Source organism: Anser anser, assembly GCF_964211835.1.
Source record: "Anser anser genome assembly, chromosome: 22".
NCBI lineage: Eukaryota > Metazoa > Chordata > Aves > Anseriformes > Anatidae > Anser > Anser anser.
Window position 1 is genome coordinate 8680074 of NC_139743.1, and position 22229 is coordinate 8702302.

Consider the following 22229-nt stretch of genomic DNA (forward strand, 5'->3'; position numbering starts at 1 on the left):
GTGCCGGTTGGCTGTCTCCACACACCCTTTGGTAGTAATGGGCAAAGAGACCCCTAAATAATAATAATAATAATAAAACAAACCCGGGCAAACTGTTTAGATACTCACACTGCCTCGCATCGTGGGAATGTGGCACACCACTGCTAACCAGCTCACAGCAACTGCCTGGATAACTTCTGCATGTACGTGCTCCTTGTAAACTCAGCTACTCCCCCATAAACGAGTCAGCAGTGTGCAAAGCCCCGACACAAATGAGAGCAGCTGAGGTGTCACAGCCTCCTTCCTCTCCCCAGGCACCAAACTGATGTGGTTAGACACAAGTGAATTCAGCTGGGGAGAGCCTTTATTTCCCTCTCCCTTTTATTTTGCCCCCTTCAATTCACCCCTGCCTTGAACTGTCATGGTGCAGGCCCAATGCTTGTTCCCCACACAAGCAGAGGGAAACCACAGCACGATGCAAGGAATGTGAGCAGAGCCCCTGCTGTAGCACGGATGTGGGAAACAGAGAAAGATCCTAAACCCTGCAGTGAATCTGTGCCCACAGCTTGCTGCTGCAGCCTGGGGAACCTCTATGACAGCACTGTCACTGGTCCTAAATCAAGTATAACCCTGTGACGATTTCACTGGGACAAGAGTGAGGAAGGCTAAAGCCCTCTCCCCACAGCTGTGCGAATACACAACATGTTTCCCGAGGCCAAGCTGACATTCCTGTGGTGGAAGCATCTGCCTGGTAAAGCTCATGACTTGAATAAACTCTCCGCTGCACGAGAAAGACAAATTCTCCCCGTTCCAGGGAGCTGGATGGGCAAGGGGAGGCTGCAAATGAGACAACCTCTTTCCACCTCCCATCTGCAAACCGCTAGCCAGCTTGAAGCACGGAAAGCATTAAAACCCTTGCCCTCCCGGGTGGCCACATCCCACGTAAGGTCTGCAGCTCAGAGACGAAGTTACCGCAGAGTTCTGGTAAGAAAACCCGCCAGCGGGCCGGGCTAGGATGCTGAAGCCCAGGCAGGGGAGCTGTCAGACCGAGCTGAGCCATCCCCGAGGTGTCTTCTGTCCTCTGGCCGCTGGATGGCACCCCTTCCCTCCGGATCAGCTCCGCAGCCGGCCGGGAGCCCGAGCAGGCAGGCCTGAGCTTCGCGTTGGCAGCGCGGCCGGGTTAACGCAGCGAGCCGTGGCAATCTTGAAAGAGCAAAGCAAGAATTTATTGGAAGCGTTCCTTATTTTATTACACAAAGTTTAATGCATTTAGTGACTTATTTTTGGCACGAGCTCTGCTCGCTGGATATATTTAGCCACTTCACAGAAGTGCTGGGAGACTTAATTCACTGCAATGAATTCGGAGGTGGTGTGTAAGTGGAGGGCTGGGGGCTGTAAACATCACGTCCGCAGTGGCACCTACAGCACCCTTAGCAGAGCCTACGGTAGGTGAGGCGGGTTAGTAACGGCGAGGCTGGGTCTGGGGAGACCTATATTCCTTTTGTGACTGTTCTGGAACTCCAAGCGAGTCGCATTCCCTGCTTGGAGCCTCAGTTTCCCCAGCTGGAGAGAAAAAAATAAAAAAGGCAAAAAAAAAAAAAAGAAAAAACAGCAAAACAGGCCACCTTGGGAAAGCTTTGAGTTCTAGCTCTGTGTTAGTTTTGCAACAGTGCCCAGAAGTGCCTGCTCAGCTGCAGCCCCCCTCTGATTTGGGAGTGTTTCTGGTACGCTGCAGAGCCTACAGAAACTCGCACAAAGGACTTGCTGCCACTGTAGCGATGTTCATAAACCATTATGTGACTGGGTGGTGTCTCCAGAAGTCCGAATTACGAACTTCCGTGCTCCTGTGCTGGGAGCTTCACCAACACGACCAAAAACTCCTCCCCAGCACCCAGAGGGGAAGGCACTGCCCGGTGCCCCCCGCTGACCACCACATGCCCCTTGCCCAGAGGGGAGCAGGCACAAGCAGCTGGAGCTGTGGGATGGGCAAGGAGAGGCTTGTTGGAAGGGGGCAGCCACCACCCGCCCCACTGGGCAGTTTGGGGCCACTCTCCCCCCTCACTGGGGAGATGAGCAGCCGTTGACTGCTCCCTCAGTGCCCCCCTACACTCCGCTGGGGTTTGGGGTGGCTTCAGGCAGGCCCCAGCACCCCAAATTATCCTCACCAGGCTGGTGGTGCTGATACCCCAGTGTCTGTGGAGCCTGTGGGTTTTGTGGTGACCCCAAACTTGAGGCACAAGAGCTTTGAGGTTCAACCCCTCCACGAGGAGCAGCTGCCTGAAACAGAAACACCCTCCAGTCTGTTTTAGCTCACGGTTGCGGTATGTTGGTCCCCAGAACCCGAGCAGGGGCTGGGTTATTTCCAGCACCAGCTGCCACCCCTGTGTGGGGGCACCAGGACCCCAGTGCTGGCCGGGCAGCGCTGCCCTCCCCGCAGGGCTCAGCACCCAGGGCCGCCGCGTGGGCTCCTTGGCTCTGGTGCACGGGGCTTTGCAGCAGCAGGGAGGGTGAAGTAAGTCCAGCTCCAGGAGACAGAAAGCTAACAAAAAGCCAAAGCAAATAACAAGTTTGCAGCAGTTCCTGGAAAGGAAGAAGAAACCTCTTGTGTTGAAGTAGCTGCGCATCGAACTGCCAGAGTCCCTGTGCTCCTTCTCCTCTAGCAGTTACAACCAAATGTAAGAAACACAGCTCCTTTTTGGCCTGCTCCCTAGCCATGGGGATAAGGAGCAGGTAAGTCCCCTCAGCAAGAACACTTGCCCTGCCCAGCAGACCTTTCGGTGTGTTTGCTGTGGCCATTCACGCTGGTTGAAGTGGCTGCTCAGCTGCGAGCACACCTGGCCCTCGCTGACACACCTGCTCGCCCAGGGCCTCGGTGGGGGCAGCTCCTTCCCCGCTGCTGGTGAACGCGAGGTGAAGAGCTGATGAGGGATGCTGTGGTGGCCTCAGAAAGCTGCCTTTCCTTCTTATCTGAATTTCTTTATAGTAGGTTTAATATTGGGGTCTGTTTGCTAACCTTGGAGCCTGAAGAGTTGAATTTTGTCAAGGATCTCTGAGATGTTCCTTATCTGACAGAATAGTGTGAATTTTATGTGCAGGGATTTCTACTTCTACAGATGAAAATATTAACACGTAGGTTAAATTAGTTCTTTGTGTGACCTTAGCCTCATTTCTTTTCTAATATGTTAGAAAAGCGTGAGCTTTATTTGCAAGGAGTTCTGCTTTTACAGATGAAAATCATAATATATAAGTTATGCTAGGTATTGTGCAAAAGTATACAAATAAGGTCTTTGAAGTGAATTTATAAACCACAGTCTCAGATGTGCCTCTAGACTACAGCTCTAATTAGCACCAAATGCAGCAACGCTCAGTTTGATGTGGGAGAACCTACTTTGTTAGGAAGCGGGCTGAAGTCTAACAAACTAATTTCACAGATGTCATTAAAAATACTATATCAGCATAACGAGGCAGCTTGTAAAAATCTGTTATTGTAATAGCATAATAAAGTGAAGCTGGCTCCCTTAACCCAGAATCTGCAGACCAATGGCTCCTTGCTTGGGATAGTAGGGGTGGGAAACGGCAGCTGGGTTCATCAGTGCTTTTACTACAAAGCTTCAGGCATAGTCATTTGCTGTCACTGTGGACATTAAGAACGCGTATGAAATATTATCAAATAAGTCCAGCTTCCCATTAAATATTTGCACCAACAGAAGTTATAGCAGATTTCCCATGTAGTTAATGTCTCATTAAGACTGGAAATCAGAGACGCTTGCTGGGCAGAAGAATGACAAATCCTTCCTTTCCTAATGACAATAATTTTTACACTGTAATATATATATGAATAATATATACATATAAATAATTTATATAAACACTTCCTCTTTACTGATGGGAACGTCTTAGAATGGGGAAATCCCTCTCCATTGCAAAGATGCCTGTTAGAAACCCACAGTTGTTTAGAAATTGACCTTCAGGGTTCAAATATAATTCTTAGGTGTAGGAAATCAGTAAGCAGTCTCAGATAATGCCAGGTGCTTCCAAGGAAAGTCTGCCACGTGTGTGCATAGACGACGGCTTCCGTGGGCCTTTATTCTCGTTTACAGCTGGCCTATGAGCATTGTAGATAGCAGTAATCTCAGATGCTTGACACAGGAAGAATTTGGCATCTCCTGACTTAAAGCATCTAACAAGTGCTTAAGGAGGGGCCTTCATCCTCTGGACTAAGGAGTGATCAAGTGGGAATAAAAAGGGTTCTCCAAAATATAACTGAAAGCAGGTTCTAAACCTGGTATCTGTAATTAAGCAGTAAGAATAACTTTTTGTTCTCCCTTCCCAGGTTCCTCTGATATGCAGACACTGAGGCAGGTACATCTCAAATATAAAAACCTGTGGGATAGAACCCAGCCAAAGGAGCTCTGAGACTGTAAGGCCATCACAGCTTCTGCTTACTCTATAAGCTGCAACACTTAGAGAAGGTGACATACAAAGCTAATTCTAGTTTTGCATATTTAAGCTAGATCCCATTAAATGTTTGAATTTGGGGAGCAGAACAGAAGTACTGGGTGAATACTACACCACTAGAAAATAATAGCTAAATTACCACTCATTTCAATGGGAGCAGGGCTTCCTGGTGAGGTCTGAGTTCTGAACTTCGATGCAGAGATGATTTTCTGCTATCCCAGTTGCCTCATGTCTCACAATCACATGATCCCAACCATCTGTTTTGTAAACTTTCTGATTTAAGCTTGAAATACTTGAATTCCATCTGCCTTGTCCTCCTGGGAAAAGCAAAAAGTAGCTTTAGTACCATCACATTCCTTGTTTATTTTCTCTCAGTTTGTCCCAGAAACTTGTGTTGGGAGGGGAAATCCCCCCTTATCATCCCTAGGGCTTCCAACATTGCAAAGTTAGCCTGCTTCTGGGGGTACAAATGGGCTGCTCCACTTTATGTGTTATCTATCACTTGTTCTTCACCTGAGGAATGCGAACTATTAAGATTTTATGAAAATGCTAAAACATGCCTGGGGAAGTGTCCCACTGGTCTGAGGCTGTCTAGCACTCTGGTGTGAGATCTCTCTACTCTACGATCTCTTTATCTCTCTTTTTTTTTTTTTTTTCATGAGAATGCAGCCTGCAGTGGGCTGCAAACTCTGTCTAAAGCTAAATATTAGCAAATACTAGCAAAGATTAGTATCAGCAAGTACCCTGAAGAGAGGGATGAAAAGAGACTCAAGGGACCTGAGCTGTGGTGGATGCTGTTCCATCCTTGTCAAGCCAAGCTCCTCTGAGATGCTGCAAGATGGACAGCCAGAAACAAATGCTTCTCAAATTGTTGGTCGTTTTCAAAAGAGGTGATTTTTTTTTTTTCCACCAAGGATGCTGCTGGCCAGATTTTGCTGTCAAAGACATCTTCTTGCTCTGATAACCTTCAGATTCTGCCTCTAGGCATTTTTGTGCAATCTCAGTCTTCAAATTTTCCTATAGCAGGCAACCAGGCAGGCACATTGTATGAGAAGAAAATACTTGATACTTGATGATGCATAGCCAGAATGAATCCAGATCACACTGAAGTGAAAAACAATAGAGACATGCAAAAAACACTCACTTTTATGGCTAAATTGAGCAACTGTGGCTGAATACACAAAGGGAACAGCTCTGTGGTGGTTGAACACACTCTTTAACATAACTCTTTTTCATAGCCCAGGCTTGCTAATTAAGCCGGTGAAAGCTATTGTACTAGAAACTTAGCAACAAAAGGTTGTGTGTGGAGGAAGGAAATGGTGTACTTGTGCAGTTATGTATTTCTAAGGGTTTATCAAATCTGCAGAAAGATCAAGCTATCTCTCAGGACCACCGTGTGTCTGAAAAAATACAGGAAGTGCCTTTGCCTGACCTTTATACACAATCAGAAGATTCCTTGGCGGTGCTTGTTTTTGCAGACTCTTACTCCATCTCAGGAATGCTTTGGAGCACTGGGTTTCCCTGGGGTTTGGGGTTAGGTGAGAAACATGAGCAGACAGGCAGGCTGGTAATACACACAGCATTGCACATATACGTTCTGCCAACGGCTTGTTGAGTACCCTGAGGAGTGAGCAGTCGGAGATGTCCATTAGGTCGGTTGTGGCGCTCGCAGGGAGGCTGCATGTTCCAGCACTCGGCACAGGGCTGTGACCCAGTCGCTGGGGCCTGCTCACAGCTCTGCCACCGTCCTCATGCAAGACACTTCGCCTCCTCGAGCTCCGGCTACTCCATCACGTTCTCATTCTCTCTCTCTCTCTCTCTCCCCACATGGACAAAAGATGGAGCCTAGGTTTCTGATTTAGACACTTCAATACCTAAATTAGGTCTGATAAACACCGGCTCCAGAGACACAAATTTTCTGGAATAAGAAGTTGATATTATTTTACAGTGATCAGGATGATGATTGCTACTACTATGGAGGTTTGTTGTTTTCCTTTTAGTTGAATTTAATTTAGATGCAAGTTCATGCTCTTTCAGCAGGCATGAGAGGGGAGGGAGAGAGTGGGACAATATGATGCCTTAGAGAAGAAAACCACCATTTATTTTGTCACATTTTTTTACATCATCTTCTTCATACAACAGTTTCATTGTAACACTTAATACATTTTTAAAAAACACCAAGATTACTTGCAAAATTATATATATTTTAATATCCAAAAAGTACATTGCATATATATAGTAGCAAAAGCCCCATTTCCATGGGTAATTTCTTCATACTTAAATTTTGCGATTATTGCAGTAATGTTACTTATACACATCCCAAAAGCACTAAGACCTAAACTGATTAGCTTGATCTTATTCTTCCTTTTTGTTAAATAATGGCATCAGTGCTTCTGTTTAAAGTTATGAGCAGACTATAATGTTCTGGTTTCAGGCTCTCATCCTGCAATCGGATGCACATGGACCAAATCTTGCACACACACAGAGTCCCAGAGGTTATGTCTAGATTAGATATTTGTGATCCTGTTAATTGGTTGCCGGTTAATACAAGTTAGCTAATAGGTTATAGATGTAAGTCTAACCCGTGATAGACATCTGTTCTAAAACACGAATGATTGTGGTTTACCCTTCTGTTTATGGCACCAAACCACCATTTGTGGATCATCAAATTAGCACGTGCAAAATTAGAGATGGCTGAGAATTTTCAAATGTTTAGCATTTAAATGAAAACCCATAGCAAAAGTCTTCAAAAGATGTCGTGAGAAGTATTTGATAATTTTCCTTGTGAAGTGGTTAAAATGTTTCCAAAGTTCCAGATTTTGGTGAAAAATAATCACAAAATATTGAAATAGGTCACTTTAAAATGTCAATGTATGTTTTCAATCAGCTTCAGTAGAAACATGTTAACTAAACGGAGTTAATTTGCAAACAACTATGACAGGCTAATACAAGAAAAAAAAATCTACTCTAGACAAACCCAGGAAATCTGGAAGGTTTCTGGCTAATTTGGGAGTCAATTATGGATCCAATTGCAGGATCAAGACTATCTCCAACAGATACATTACTCATGTCTTATTTTTTTATTTTTTTAGCAAAAAAGTACAAAGCTACAGCCCAAATGTACAGATTGGAAAGATGTACAAATTACATTAAAAAAAAAAAACAACAACAAACGAAAACAACCCACAAACAACTGAGCTGATAGTAAAAAACAAACCTGCATTTGTGACCGAGGTCAACTCGTTTTATTTAATCTCTCTTTTAAAACTGTGAGATATAGGGAAAAATAACTCTGCATAATTTATACAGTAATTTGCCTTCTGATTTGTTGACCCTTTGAATGACGGTCTGACAAACGCACAGCGTTCGCGAATCGGTAGCATTTAGCGATCCCTAAGACTCTGGCAGAGCTCAAGGGCCTGCTGTCATTTATTTTACTTCACTTTTGCTTTCAAAGAATGTCTGTGCTTGATATTAGGTTACTTTTTGTTCTGGTTTCTGATGTTTCTGGAGTTAATGCACAGTCTACTGAACTTGTACAGCCTAGAAAAGTTCCTTCAATGCCCTTTACTTCTTAAAATATACATGTACATATATATATATGAATATATATATTTTCTTAATTTCCAGTTGGGTGAAAATCCTCATCTGCCTTAAAGCTAAGATTCCAGTTGTAGTCCCCTGCAGCCCAAGGTCCTCGTGACTTTATGGTCAAATTGCCTACCCTCTTCAAAGTGAGAAAAAAAAATGTAGTCATCTTTTCCTAAGACCCACAGTTGGGTCTATGTCTTGTCAACCTCCTTTGAATTCTTAAAAATTTCTCTCATCAAAAAGCTAATAATCATTCCAGGTAATGGTGAATAATCTTCATAGTCAATTCCTACAGAGGACATAAGCATTAAAAAAAAAAAACCCACAAAGAAAATGCAGAGTACTGGCCCAAAGAAGCATCCATCTCTCAGTTCAAGACACAAGAGGCAAAGTTACAAAAGTAAAAGGGTTGATCCAGGAATAACCAATATCCAGTTTTAATTCTTGCCCCAGAAAGGCCACAATTATCCATTAAGGGTCCCCCCAAAAAACATAAAAATACCAGAAGTAAAGAAAAAGTCCAATGAGACTGATTAAGGCCACTCGAAGATAAAAGCATCTAGTAATAGCTGCCCAAGTGTGGTGATACATGGGCGTTGGGATGGCGAGGGACGTTGGGGTTTGGATAAATGCTTCCTGCAGGGGAGGTCCAATAAGGTGAGGCAGCTCCAAAGAAACTGGATGATGTGACAGGCATAGAAGAAGGGTGTGGAGGTACAAAGTTCACCTTCTGCTGATGGGCATGGTAAGAAGGCATGTAGGAGAGATCTGATGGATACTTGTACATTGACGATTCAGTGGGATGAGGCTGGAGAGCCTGGGCAATGCCATGAAAGTCAAATTTGTAGGCATACCTTTTGCCATGCACTTTGGTCATAATGTTCTTATCATAGTAGTATCGGAGGGCTCGGCTCAGCTTGTCATAATTCATATTGGGCTTGCTTTTGCGTTCTCCCCAGCGCCGTGCCACTTCATCAGGGTCCGTCATCTTGAATTCCCCATTGGTCCCTTCCCATGTGATACAGCTGGCGTTGGAACTGTCCGACAGCAACTCGAGGAGGAACTGCCACAGTTGGATCTGCCCGCTCCCTGCGAGAAGCAAGCCAAAAGGAAAGGAAATGACATTGTGCTTCCTGCTTAAAAGCAAAGACAAAGGCAGGAAACAGAAGGACTATCTCGATCTTTACTGGGAACTGCTCCTTCAAGCCTTAGAAAATCTTACGTAGGAATGGATAAACTATTCCCAGCAAACAAGTTAGTCAACCCTTTGTTCTGTTTATGAGTTTGAGGTCAGATTAGATTTCATAATGGTCGCCTTTGGCCTTAAAATCTTTGAGCTATTCATAAACAGGCCTTTTCCCGAGCATAGTGTTCTGCAAAATTTTTCTCTGAATGGCTGACAGTGTATTTCAAGTCTGAATTGCTTACTCTTTACCATAGATATTGTTTTGGATACTTACAGTTTATTTGCCAGTTGGTAATCTGAGATACATAAGATTATTTCTTCCCCAGATGAGATGTTTTATTTGGTGTAGTTATACTAACAGTAAAGGTAAAGAACCTTATGAGGGTGTTTCCTTCGCTATTGCCTTCAGACATTACATCAGTAAGCAAACAGTATCAGTGCAAAATGGCTATAGTTGGCCTGGCCCCCTCTAATGATTAAGCCCAATTTTTTGAATTTCCATTACTACTCCTGAGCAGTATAGGAGTTTGTTTAGTTCAAGCAAGATTTAGGCAACATCTTAGTCCCCAAAGCCAGGAATTGTTTCCTTCATATGACCTGCTGGGGACAGTCACTATGCTGTGACTTTCAGAGATGTTTTGTGCCTTCCCTGCTCTTAATCCGCAGCAGACACTGGAGAACAAACCTGCGCTGCAAATCTGAGAGAGTAGGAATTAAGTCCCCTAAAAGGCTCTTCTTTGGGAAAACTAGTTTGGGGTAAGAACATTCAGGATGGTGATTTTATCCTGATAAAGGTGGTATCACACCACTTTCCTTACATTACTGTGATGATTTTTGCAAAAGCAGTTGTGAGGCCACAACTACTAAGACCCATGACCGTCACAGCCTACCCCAAAAGCAGACAGCTACTCATTCAGTACAGACTGGAGCAGTAGATCACATGGAAGTGACAATGGTGGTCTGGAATTTAAGAGGAACTTACCTGGATTGGCAAGACGGCTACTGGTAGGCCCCAGGATTTGATAGGGATCTAAAAAAAAAAAAAAACAAACAACACAAAAGCTATTTAAAAACCTGTCTCATCAAAAAGAAACAACAATTCATTATTATTTATTCTAGAAACAAGATCAAATGTTCACTTTCTTGCTTCACTTGTACTGCCTTTTCTCCTAGGCTACGGAACAGACCTGATGTGTCTATTTCTTTTTTAGCAATCAACCACCCATTATTTATGGAATCCAAAATGGCACTGTTGTTCTGACAGTGGTTTCAGACTTGCCTGCTTTCAAAGATCGTAATCTCTTTGGACATACCCTACACTTATGTGTCAATTAGAACATTTAGCTGCGTGGGAAAAAAAACAAGTGTGGGAGAGCAAAGAAGTAACAAATCAGAAGCAAATATATTTCTTATAAAAATAGCTGGTCAACAGAAGAAATTTTCAAATTCACTTGTTAACTGTCTAGCTTGCTTCTCTCTGAGGTCAAGGAAAAGTTCACCCAACTCTCCCTTGCTGAAGCAAACAGAACATTAGACAAATGAGAGTAACAGGAGTTTTATCACTGGCTCCAATGAGGCTGAGTGTTTCTTGAAAACTCCACGATGCATTTATTAGGAATGAATTCCTTCCCTTTTTGTGGGGCCTCCTCAGCTCTAATGTCTACACTTCTCCTTTGCTTCCCTCTGGTTTTGGTGATTTGGATCTATAGCATTTGCTCGTGGATTGAAATGATGCCAAACGAACCAACCCCCTAAAAAAAAATAAAAGATAGAAAGCAGCTGTGCAAAGCAAAGAAGGTGGTGTTTAGCTTTTCAAAGGCCCCTCGGGAAACTAGAAGGAAACACTACTGCTCGCTGTCCAGCAGGGTTTGCTTTTCTTATTTGGTTTTCTTTGACGCTGGGGAACCCCGTGATACTGTTTGGAGATGCTTCCATTGAACATCACTGCAACAGAGGTGAGGGGCTAGCGAGCAGGCACTGCACTGCTGCAGCATTAACAGCTCCATGCCTTTAACTGCTTCAGGACCCATTGCACTGCATATCATGATGCTTCAAAGGAGATGCAACTGATGCTAGGCACTGCATGTGACTCAGCTCAAACAAGGATGTTTCTTTTGAATGGGGAAGGACAATGTGGTAAAATAGAAACAGTTTGGAACAATTGCTGTCACTGCTGGGTCACAGTTGACTCATAATTCTAAGACTTCCCTGTAAGGGTCTGCATGTTTGTCCTGTGTCCATGGTTGTTGCTGGTTGACACATTTATTCTCCTAATCTAGTACAGTTACTTAGCAAATGCAGTGGTGACACAATCAACAGTTACCTGGCTGGGGCCGTTGCTGTTCTGTTGTCTTATTCACATTTTGCGTCCCTGCAACAGGAGGGCCTGTAAAAACAGGAAAGATCTTATATGTACTAGAACAGACAGGGAGGAATGGTCAGAGAACAAGACAAGATACATTGAACAGGAATAATAGTGACTGGGAAGTTTTCTAATCCCAAGAGCTGGTATTTCTGAGATTGCACTAGAAAAATAAGAGGTTTCACTGGAAACTTAAAATTTCACTGTAAAATGAAAATATGTAGACTAGGCAAGGAAAAATATTATGTAGGTACCTCATTCATTTTCTGTCTTTTATTATAACTTAACTCCCATTCTAGTTTAGATACATGCTTTGAACAGGAATTGGAATTCTTTTAATGTATAAATTCTGACCTACTTCTATGTCGGAACTTCTTACAATATTTCTTTGGAAATGGGAATACTTTTTTAAACCAACCCTTTTTAGATGAACAAGTTTTGGTTTTATTAAATCAAACATTTAGTTGAAAATATCATGGCCATTTCTATAAATCACTTCAACATTAACATCTGTTCCTCTTCTTCATATCATTTCTTGTAACAGAAAACTGTAACTCAAAGACTAGTCTTCACATTTAGAGCACATGTAGTTCACAAAGCTGCAAAGCAAAGGAAGCATAATCTGACAGCCAGGTTCTGCCACATTTATTTGCACCTCATAGGTTCTTGTTGAGGGTCAAGTGAGTCCATCTTGCACTGCTGTACAGGGATATGCCCCAGCAGCGGAAGCAGGGGAGAGTATGGCTTGATATCAGCTGGTTAGGTTGACTGGAATACAGTCTTTAGGGACAAGGAACTGATATTTCCATTGAGATGTCAGCCCGTGACCCAGAGTGTATTGTGAACTCAGGGACACAATAAAAACAGTAAGAAACAAGAACAGTTGTGTGAGTAGCAGCTCATGTAGTAGGGGCCCTAGCTGCCTGCTTGGCTTTGTATGGAATCTTACTTTCTGAAAAGTAGTAGGAAACTCTGAGAATCTGCCCAAGCTGTCTGTATCTGTCCCTAAAAATACTACACCAGAATACAGGGAATGTGGTTACCAAGAGTTTCTGTTTATAGGGAGGACCTGATCCTGGCTCCTTAATGAAATCTGGGGTGTAGCAGAGGTTTGTTCTACTGTAACAGCTGCAGTTGTCTTTAATACACGATTCATTGATAAAAGTATTTGTGTCAATTTTCTTTTCATAACATAATTCTAGCTCTTGTCTTAGTATCCCTAAGTACTCCACCATTCTGATGCTCATAACACAAGCCAGCCATGCCCATCTTTCCCACAGTCTCATTTTGATCTTCCATTGCAGAATTTGTGATTCCCGTTGGGACAACTTACTTTTGGTAAGGCCAGAATTCATATTACTGCCCCATCCTGTTCTCCTGACTGCATCATAGGAGGGATCTAATGACAAAAGACAACAGGCACAGAGGGGTTGAAATCAACTCTTCCCAGAAAAAAAAAAACTTGCAAGAATCTAGCTTTGTATCTTGGTCCCAACTGCCTTGGTATTATGCATATACTATTGGTTTTCCTCTGCCACATCTCCTGTGCTCCTGCTCCCTCACAGCCAGGCAACAGGCTGTCAATGTGACGGTCAGGACGATGCTCAGATATGACACCTTCTGATCATGAAGTAGAGTCATTGCACTCGGTGGAGTTCAGAGTGCAGCTCATCCCATCGAGAAGGAGACCCTCTTTCTCTCACCCCAAGATGACAGAAACGGGCAGGAAAGGAGGACGAAATTTTGTGTTATTCCATACAACGGACTTGAAACACACAATAAAAAAAGCTATTTTAAGATGGAAAGATAGGAAAAATAGCATCCTCTCAGGTGAAATTCAAAATACCCCTCTGGCCATGCTGGTGGGCAGGAGCGGGCACTGCCCCGTGCCCCGTGGTGCCACACAGCGCAGCAGGGCTGCGCAGCTCCCTGCGGAAACATCCCAGGCACTTGCACATTCCTCCTGGCGCTGGGAAAGCCGCTGCAGCTTTGAAATTACAGCCTTCTAGTTATTGGCATGAAAAGGAAAACAGAGAGGGGACGGGAGAGGGGAAGGGAGGGGAAGAGAGGGAGAGAAAGAGGAGGAGGGAAGAGAGGAAAACAGGGGGGAAAAGAACTCATTTAATGTGCCTGGTGTTCTTTTCATTTTATTTATTTGCCTTTTTTTTTTTTTTTTTTTCTAACTAGAAACCGCAAACCCCAGTGCAAACAGATCAGACTGAAAAACAAACTGCTACGGTTTCAGGCTGGTACAAAGAGCGCGGCAGGACATCTCTGGAGGAGGGAGGCACAGCCCCAGCCGTGCTGTCCCCGCTCAGTGGCCGGGCACGGAGCAGCAGGGCTGGAAACTGGCTGGCAGCCGGGCGCTGCCAGGGAACTTTATCCCCAGCTCAGTCCTCGGCAGCTGTCGTTGCTGTAAATAAGTCGCTGTTTGCATGGGTGGCATTTTCCTTGCTGGAAAACCATCGTGCAAATCCTACCACGGCTGAGCGCGCCTGGAGCTCGGGCTGCTGCTCTGTCAGTGACTGAGATTGGGAGAGCAGAGATGAGGTCCGGAGTAACCACCGGCTTTTCCCATGTCCTCTTTGCAGCCAGCCTCTGACTTTCATTTCTCCCCTGGGATATCCTTTATAAGTATTACCAGTAGAGCTTTTAGAGAAATGTTTGGGGAAATATTCTGAAGACAACATAGCAGTTCTGAGTTGGGAGAGAAAGGCGAAACCTCAGAGCTTTCCACAGATTGTGATGCTAATGTACATTTTGGTTACCTCAAAAATAGTTTTGCTAGTATGTGATTTTAATGGAAACATCACTTACGTGGTGATCCTGTTAAAAAGAAAGAGCAATTTTCCAACAAAAAAGTTATTTTCAAATCAGGAAAAAAACCTTTCCAAAAAGTAGCAGGACTCCTTTTGAAAAATTTCAGTTTTCTCTGATTTGGGTCAGAAATTTGAGGCGAATCAGCTGCCACAGATGGGTTGGTTGATTCGCATGCATCAGCATGCTTTGGGTAAGCAAATAGGCCATCATCTGGATAGATGATCATCCTCCTCCTCCTCCAGATGGAGAAACTTGTCACTGAGGAGGAGTCTGCTTTGCTCACAGTGTCACGGAAAGAATGTGGCATGCATCTCCTACAGTTTTTTTAACATTACGTGACACTGTCAATCAGATGTGCTGACCAGGTGTGTGTGCTACGGCTGTTTGGGCTTTAAAGGATCAAGGCTGGGTTCTCCAGAGAAGTTTGGCTAAGCCTGTCTGAATTTATCATTCAAAACCTCTCTGAATGGGTTTCCTTGTAGTGTACAGTTTAGGCCTTAAAATGTTGGCTTGGAAGGTCGGTGTGCATGGGACTCAGCCCAGATTTAACCCAGGTTTAGCATGCCTCAGACGAGTCCCTTTGCCTCGGTTTCCACATATAGAATGTATTGCAGAGTGATGGGTGGGCATTTATAGGGACAGTCATGTTAGGATGTTAGGATGAAGCTCAGTTTTGACTGCGACTTCGCACCAGTGAGAAGGGTTAAACATCAGAGCAATACAGGCATTGCTATTGAAACAACGTGTTCACTCAGCTAGCGCAAGTTTCCAACTCTTTCTTTCTCTCTCTCTCTCTCAAAAAAAAAAAAATCCAAATCCACTAAGCTATTTTTGTTTTGTTTTCACAAAAATCCGTGCAATGTGAAAGAACCACATCAGCCCTCCCAGCTTCCAGGCCCAGACTCTAAAGCTGAACGTGTTTAAAACAAAATGGAAAAGGCAGAGCCAGGGAACCTATCCAGAGACTCGAGTTTCTGCAAAAACAATATCGTTCCCAGGACCTGACGCCCAGTGGCTTGAAGAGATCCTACAGAACTCCAGCCAGACGGTTAGTTACAGGGAGAATCTTATCTGTCATTAAAACCACTTGGATTTTACACCAAAACTTGCCGAGCTATGGAAATTCAATTAAAAGATTTGGAATGAGGTTCTTTTCTGATGTAAATCAGCAAATAGCTACAGTGAAGTAAGGGGCCAATTTATACCAGCAAAGGATCAGGTCCCTCAGTCCATTTTAGACTCAAAAGACCCAGTGGAACAACAGTCCTATGACAAATGTGTATTCAATACAAAATGGAATTAAAGAGCACAAAATAAATCATAGATGCTTTCAAGAAATGTCATTCTGCAGCTGTCTGGTTTATGTCCAGAAATTCCCCAGAATGAATGCATACTCTATTATGAGTAAGGTAAAGGATATTAATAATGCTTTGCACTTTCACAGCACCTTTCAACTAAGGATCTCACAGCTTTGCAAACGTTCATACTCACAACACGCCTGGGAAGAAGGTTAAATATCGTTTTATTTATTTACATGCATAAACGCTCTTTCCTCAGCCTTAGCTGCCTTTTACCAGACGAAGTGCCTTTCCCAGAAATCCGACTGTCGAACACACCACGTGGCATTGGTCTCTGGACCTTTCCTAACCATTGCCTATACTTTCTCCCCCCAGATCTTTCCTCAGCTCCTACCTCGCCAGCCTCTGTACCATTTGGACGTCCTCATCCTCTTCTGTGCAACACACTTTTCAAAGTCTATTGATTCCTCTGGAATTAGATGTAAATGAGAAATAGCACAGTGGTGGAACAGTCTGCTAGGCTACACAGAAAGCCGGGAAAAGGCTTAGGACATGTCAAAATCAGTGAGATCAAGTCTGGCCATCAGGCAGGCTGTCCTGTAAAGATCAAGAGATGAGCTAAAGGATCCAGATCTCTGCAGCTTCTTCTTGTCAGACTGCCCGGCACAACAAAGGAGGGACTTGATGTGGGGAAGAAGATGAGGAGAGTGTGTCCCATGCATCTCCTGGATGAGTTTTGGGGACAGGGAGGAGGAGAACGGCTGCACTTTGTACTGTGTAAGTGGAGGAGGTACGGCACTGCAGGAGGGAAGATAAGGCAGGCCCCACCGAACCACTAGCCCACCTTCACAGACCCCCCCATCTCTCTGCTTGAATGCTACTTTGTTCCTGTTCCCCATACCTCTGGATCATATTTAGTCTAAACAGACTAATAGGCTTAAATATTGCTGTGGGCTAGGGACAGACGGACAGACACCCACAAGCTCATTTCCCTAGGAAACCAGGCTTAAAATCCCCAAGCAGACTTCTACACCACAAGAACACCATCCCAGATGCCTAGCAGTTGTTTAAGCTTGAATGCAGTCCAATGAACAAGCCATTAGGGAACCCGTGTTTAAGATATGATGTATTAGAGAGCAAACCCTCTCTGATAAGCTTTAAAAAGTTTTTTTACAAATTAAAAGAAATGGTGCTTTATAAATCTGAAAGCTTGGGACAGAGGGGAGAAGCAAGGGGGGGTGTTTCAGCTGAACAATAGGCTCACAGTCCCGGTACTTCCTGAGCTGCTCAGTGAGTGCTGACAGCCCCTTCATCCTGCTTTCTCCGTAGGAGCTTTTTCAGTCAAGCCAGATTCAGGCACTATTTTGTGCTACTAGCCTGTCCAGGAGACTGACGGGCACTGGGCCTGTCGATATCCTCCTTTTTGAGTTGTTTTCTTTTTCTTCCAGGATGGATACAGTGGGTCTGGGTCGTTTACGGACCCACCACTTTCTAGGCACTATAGTAGGATCTTCCCTGAAACGCCATCTCTGCTGGCGTAGGACCCCAGTTTCCAAGCATGGTTGGGAAGGAGCCGCGCGGCGTATTTATTGTGTTCATGGCATCACTGGCAGCAGCGGCAGTGCTTTCCCAGCCAGCAAACTGTGCAAAACATGTCCAAAACGTGCAGCAAACTCACGGGAGCATCTGGATTCCCCAGCATGGTAGGAGCTAAGAAGTAAAGAGAGTTCCCCAGTCTCTACCTAATGGAGCTGACACCTCCAAGGAGATTAGGCAGCCAAAAGATGGAAAGTGGCTTGTCCTACGTCAAGGGGACAGAGCCAGGAAGAAAATAAAGGTGACTAAGTCTCCCAGGTCCCGGTGAATTGTCTCACTGCTTACCATCACTGCCTCCATTTCCCTTTGAAACACACTGGCAGCCTCTGCCCCAGTCTGTCCTGCTGGCTGGGCTGAGTAGTAACAACAGCAATAACTGCAGCCATTGAGCGATTCTGTACCAGGGAATCCTGACGTGCTTTACAAAGAAAGGTAGAGTGACTCCAGCTCACATGACAAAAAAAGACCTCCCAAAATGAAATACAGAATGAACTGCTCCTGAATACCTTCTTATTTGGTTAGGGAGCACAGGCATTTCATTAGCAGGCAGGACTTGGCCTTACAAATTGCAGTGTAGCAAATCAGGGGAAGGAGGCTGCAAATCTGCAGCGGGCTATGGAATCCATGGGATTCTCCACACAGAATACATTCTGGTTTTTGCAATGAGTCCTCCCGCTTCAGTAGGAAGAAAGATCCTGGCTTAGTGGCTGGAATTTAAATTAGCGTCTCTAAATGGGGAAAGCAGAACCAGGTGTCCTCAGGGATCCAGACTTGTGATTAATCTAAGTGGTCACTTGGGGTCTATTTTGTGGCAACTGGTTTAGAGAGGGAGAGAAAGAAAGGAGGGCATGGGACCGCACCGCTTTTCCTCCCGAAGCGAGGTAGTGTGTGGTGTCTAGGACTGGCACTATTCTGGTATCCTGGAAAAATCCCAACGTAGGCGCATGGGAACAAAAAACACTACTGCTGCAAACCAAACATGTAAGCAAGACCTGCCAAACTGCTGAGCGTCCAGCCCTCACACTCCTGTCATTTAACCTGCTGGAGATCGCATTGAAGAGGTGGAGTTGTGTTTAAAGCCAGCTGGAGAGAAGAAACCTAGACTGTGGGTTTCTGGAGGGGCAAAGAAGCCAAAAACACCTCCAGCTCCTCCTAGAAACATTAGATGGATTGTTTTAAATCATGGCAGCAAACAGAAAGGTTGTAGAGTCAGCAAGGGCCCACTCTGGCTCAAAGTGTAAGTGCTAAATGCTCAATACACACCCTGCAAAACTTTACAATGTCAGCAGCACCCTAGGTACAGTTTTTCTTAGCACAAAGCAGTAATACTGTGGGTGCTGTCATTCGTTTGCAGGAGGCTGCACACTGTGGCAGAGATGGTGGAACAGAGGGGGAAAGCAGAACAGAGTGCGAGGAATCCTCTGGCCTATTCAAACTATTTGTGCAAATTAGTACTTGGCATCCCTTAACAATTCGCCTATGGCACCCAGGTATGAGCCACATGGAGTTCTGTGTACAGAGACCTCAAAATCTCACCCGCAGTATCAATTCTCTTGCAATGATTTACTTTTCAATTTACTATTTCTGCTAATTAAAATAATTAGTTAGTATGTATGCCATATGTCAGGCTCTGTGTCATTCACAGCCAACGTTACTATGGCTGTTCTCATGATTATGTAAGACTTTCCAGTGCCTTCCAGCACAAAACTCATTCGTTTCTGCTTCAAGACCACAATGTCCTGCTCCTTCTGCTACAGAATCACCAGTATGTGGATCATATGTGGAATTAGGTAATTCTAAGTCTCTCCAGTAAGAGGAAGCAACCAGCTGAGTACAAAATAATTTCAAAATAACTTCTATGGTACAGCCCCATTTTCAGACTATCTGGTTATTTCACAATTTAGAAAACAAAAACAAAACCAAAAAAAAACCAACACATTTATTATCAAACAACTCTGCATTGCTATGAACCTGTTTTACCGATGAGGAACTGACACGGTGAGCACAGACCAGGCTTGGAACAACATTGGGTTTTGACTCAAAGTCAACTCCAACCAAGGGAGAAGGGACTACGTGAGAGCTGGATTTACACGAGGAACCTGAGGCAGAGCATGCATGCGAAGAGGAGGTTTAACTTGGGCAATCACTGGAAGTAGCTGAAAGCCCAGTTATGCGTTGCTATCTGTAAGGAAATACACACCAAAGCGTTCAAACTTTTCCAGTTTAACTCCTGTCCTAGATCCAGTTTTGGATCTGAGCACCATGTTGAAGCCCGCTTCGTTCCAATGTCAGCCAGGATCTGGAGCCTAACAGAGTGCATGCACAAAACTAGGGTGCAGGATTTCCAAAGGGTGACCCGAAGGAGCTGCTACACACAGCGGCTCTACAGCCTGCAGCTCTGCTCCCCCACTCGCAGGAGGGCTCTGGCCTCCCAAACTTGGAGTCACTCCCAGTTTGCTTTGAGCTACAGGCGACAGCCCCCAGTTGCGCGAGCGGGGCTAGAAAAACATCCCCGAGCCGTGCAGCGGTGGAACTTCCTGATTCACGTCTGAGCTACCCTGCGCAGTGCTTACAAAGACACATTATAAAGAAAAGGAGGAAGTAGTGAGAATTTTTCTGTTGTTGTTGCTTTTTTTAATAACGGCAGCAGAAGTCCCAGTGCGCAGCCCGTGATGAAGACTGTGTCCTAAGAATCCCTCCCCGAGGCAGCTTTGTAAAGCAGTCACTTTCCAGTCAACACGCACAGTCACCCACACGTTGCTGAGCCATGCGGGGCTGCAGACGTGAAGAGCCACACGCAGACAGGCATACTGCAGAGCAAAAATGCAGACATACGATCATATGTTGTTAAAGGCATGCTTCTGAGCACCCTTCGCACAACCAAATGCACGTTCATCTAAAGCACACACGCCAATGTGCACAAGTACGCTCACAGCACTCCGCAGGCACGGAAGCAAACGGGGCGGGAGGAAAGTGAAGGGTTAATGTGTTTGCTGCATACATGTACTGAAAATGCACGGAGACAAATGGAGAAGTAAAGAAAAAGAAACGCACATTCGCAGAGAAAAAAGCTAGACGCAGCAATACACACATAAGAGAAAAGGGAAGGGAAGACACACATGCGCACACTTTGCAGCAAACATTTTTACAGCATTTGCCCATTTAACTCATTATCAGGAAACACATTTACTCTTGTCTTAGGAAACAGCAAAAGTACTTCCAAGAGCTTTTCATAGGAGGGACTGCACCCCAGCAAACATGTAACCCCCCCACATGTGCAAAAACATTGCTTGCCGTGCACCCCAGGCAAAAAAATAATAGCTCTTTTGCTGGGAGAAAAGGAAGGATAATGGTTACTTAGAAAGTGCTCCAGACAAGCTGTCAGGTTGAATTCAGAGAACTGGAGTCTACTCTGGGACAGCGCTGGCTCAGGGTGATCCCTTGTGAGTTGGGTTTCCTGCCTGCTACAGCTTAAAGACAACGATTCTTTGTTTCCAGTTTTTCTGGTGAAAAAACACACGCCTGCCTCCGAAGAGGGTCAGGGAGAAAGCAGACAAAACACTAACTCTGGAATTTCAAAGGAAAACAATTAAAAAGAAAAAAGAAAGAAAAAAGAAAAATCCAAGAGTGCTAGCTACTGTCTCTCCTGAAATCATAAATCCCTGCTTTGGCCACACAGTCACAACAAAAGAAGCACCAAAAAAGCCTCCCCTTTTTCTGCTACCAAGCTAAAAATGGATAAGGGATATTTCATCACCGGGCACACAAATATCATCAGCAAACCCTTTAGCGTGTGCAGTTAAGAGGGCACAAAGCTGCAACTGCTCTTTCTCTGACACGAATAAGACCGGAGGGCTTATAACCTTTGCTGCGAACAAGGGGCCTTGCTGACATACCCAGAAGAAGAGTTTACTGAAACTGGTCAGTAGTTTTCACATGGCGACCTTTCAGACCTCAAAAAATGGGCTTTTCAAGAGAAGAATTTTATGCAGGAGTTTGAGATTACTTCCCTGTGGGAACCGTGCTGGTGCAATCGTGCCGCCTGTGCCGCCCGTTCGCCCCTCTCCCTCCTGTCCCCAAAACTTTTGAACTTGTCACCCGAAATGGTCACCAGATTTGACAAGCAGGAGTGCTGAAGAGTTTTAAAGCGTTCCTACCAATTTAAAAGAAACTGCTGGGAAAGAGAAGAGATCAGAGAAGATTGCAGCCCGGACTGGGAGAGAAGCTGCAGCTTGGACTCGTTTTGTAAGGTACCAGGCAATCTGCATGAGAGGGATGTCATTAATGCTCCGACATCAGGAAACTCTTCCCTGGGAACTCATAATGAACACTGGTACAAGCCCGCGGGAAACCACGCTGTGTGAGTTTCAGAGCCCACTGGTTTATCTTTTTTTAATTTGCCAACAACTGAATAAAACATACAAGCAAATACAACTTATATCCAAACAAAAATACTTACTGTTCACGAGCGCTTTTATAATGCAAACCTAAACACGTAACAGCGATGGACAAAATCCTTAAGATTTGTATCTTACATTCATGTATTCACAAGCAAATCCTGTATATCTTTGAAACTCCAGGTAGTGCACCAGCTTTTTCTATATCCTTCTGCAGAGAAAGTTATTTGCTAGAATTTAGGTTGGATTTATGAGACTTCGGGCAGTCCTCATTTACCGCTGTTGTAAGCTAATTATATTGCCTTAGGCTGATCCTGATGTATGCAGGGATAAAGAGCCGTGCTGAACCCAGCCTTATAAACAAGATCATATGTAACCTGTAGCCTGGAAGCAAACAGCCACACAGAATCGCTCCCCTAAATTCTCACATGCGATGTGCTGGCATTGCCCTTATCAGCCGAGCCTTCCTTCACCCCACTTTGCCGCCTCACTGCACAAATACCTGCTGCAGCGCGTCCCAGCGTATACTGCTAAGCACCACA

At 44.6% G+C, this 22229-nt stretch overlaps 2 protein-coding genes across 9 annotated transcripts in view; both read right to left on the reverse strand.

Annotated features, from left to right (window-relative positions):
- KCNJ5 (potassium inwardly rectifying channel subfamily J member 5) overlaps positions 1-245 on the reverse strand; it is a 59472-nt gene extending 59227 nt beyond the window's left edge. Inside the window, exon 1 of the mRNA XM_083808103.1 lies at positions 109-245. The gene's annotated coding sequence lies outside the window, so the exon portion shown is untranslated. The remainder of the gene's footprint in view (positions 1-108) is intronic.
- Positions 246-6514: 6269 nt separating this feature from the next.
- The window catches only part of FLI1 (Fli-1 proto-oncogene, ETS transcription factor), an 88777-nt gene continuing 73062 nt past the window's right edge, over positions 6515-22229 (reverse strand). For 4 of the 8 annotated variants that reach the window (XM_083808096.1, XM_083808095.1, XM_083808101.1 and 1 more), the window contains 4 exons: positions 12910-12975; positions 11538-11600; positions 10197-10244; positions 6515-9117 (listed from right to left, as the gene is read on the reverse strand). In XM_083808096.1, coding sequence (XP_083664222.1) covers positions 8588-9117; positions 10197-10244; positions 11538-11600; positions 12910-12975 — 707 coding nt within the window. In that variant the 3' untranslated portion in view covers positions 6515-8587. The remainder of the gene's footprint in view (positions 9118-10196; positions 10245-11537; positions 11601-12909; positions 12976-22229) is intronic. The other 4 variants (XM_083808099.1, XM_083808098.1, XM_083808102.1 and 1 more) reach the window with 1 other exon arrangement.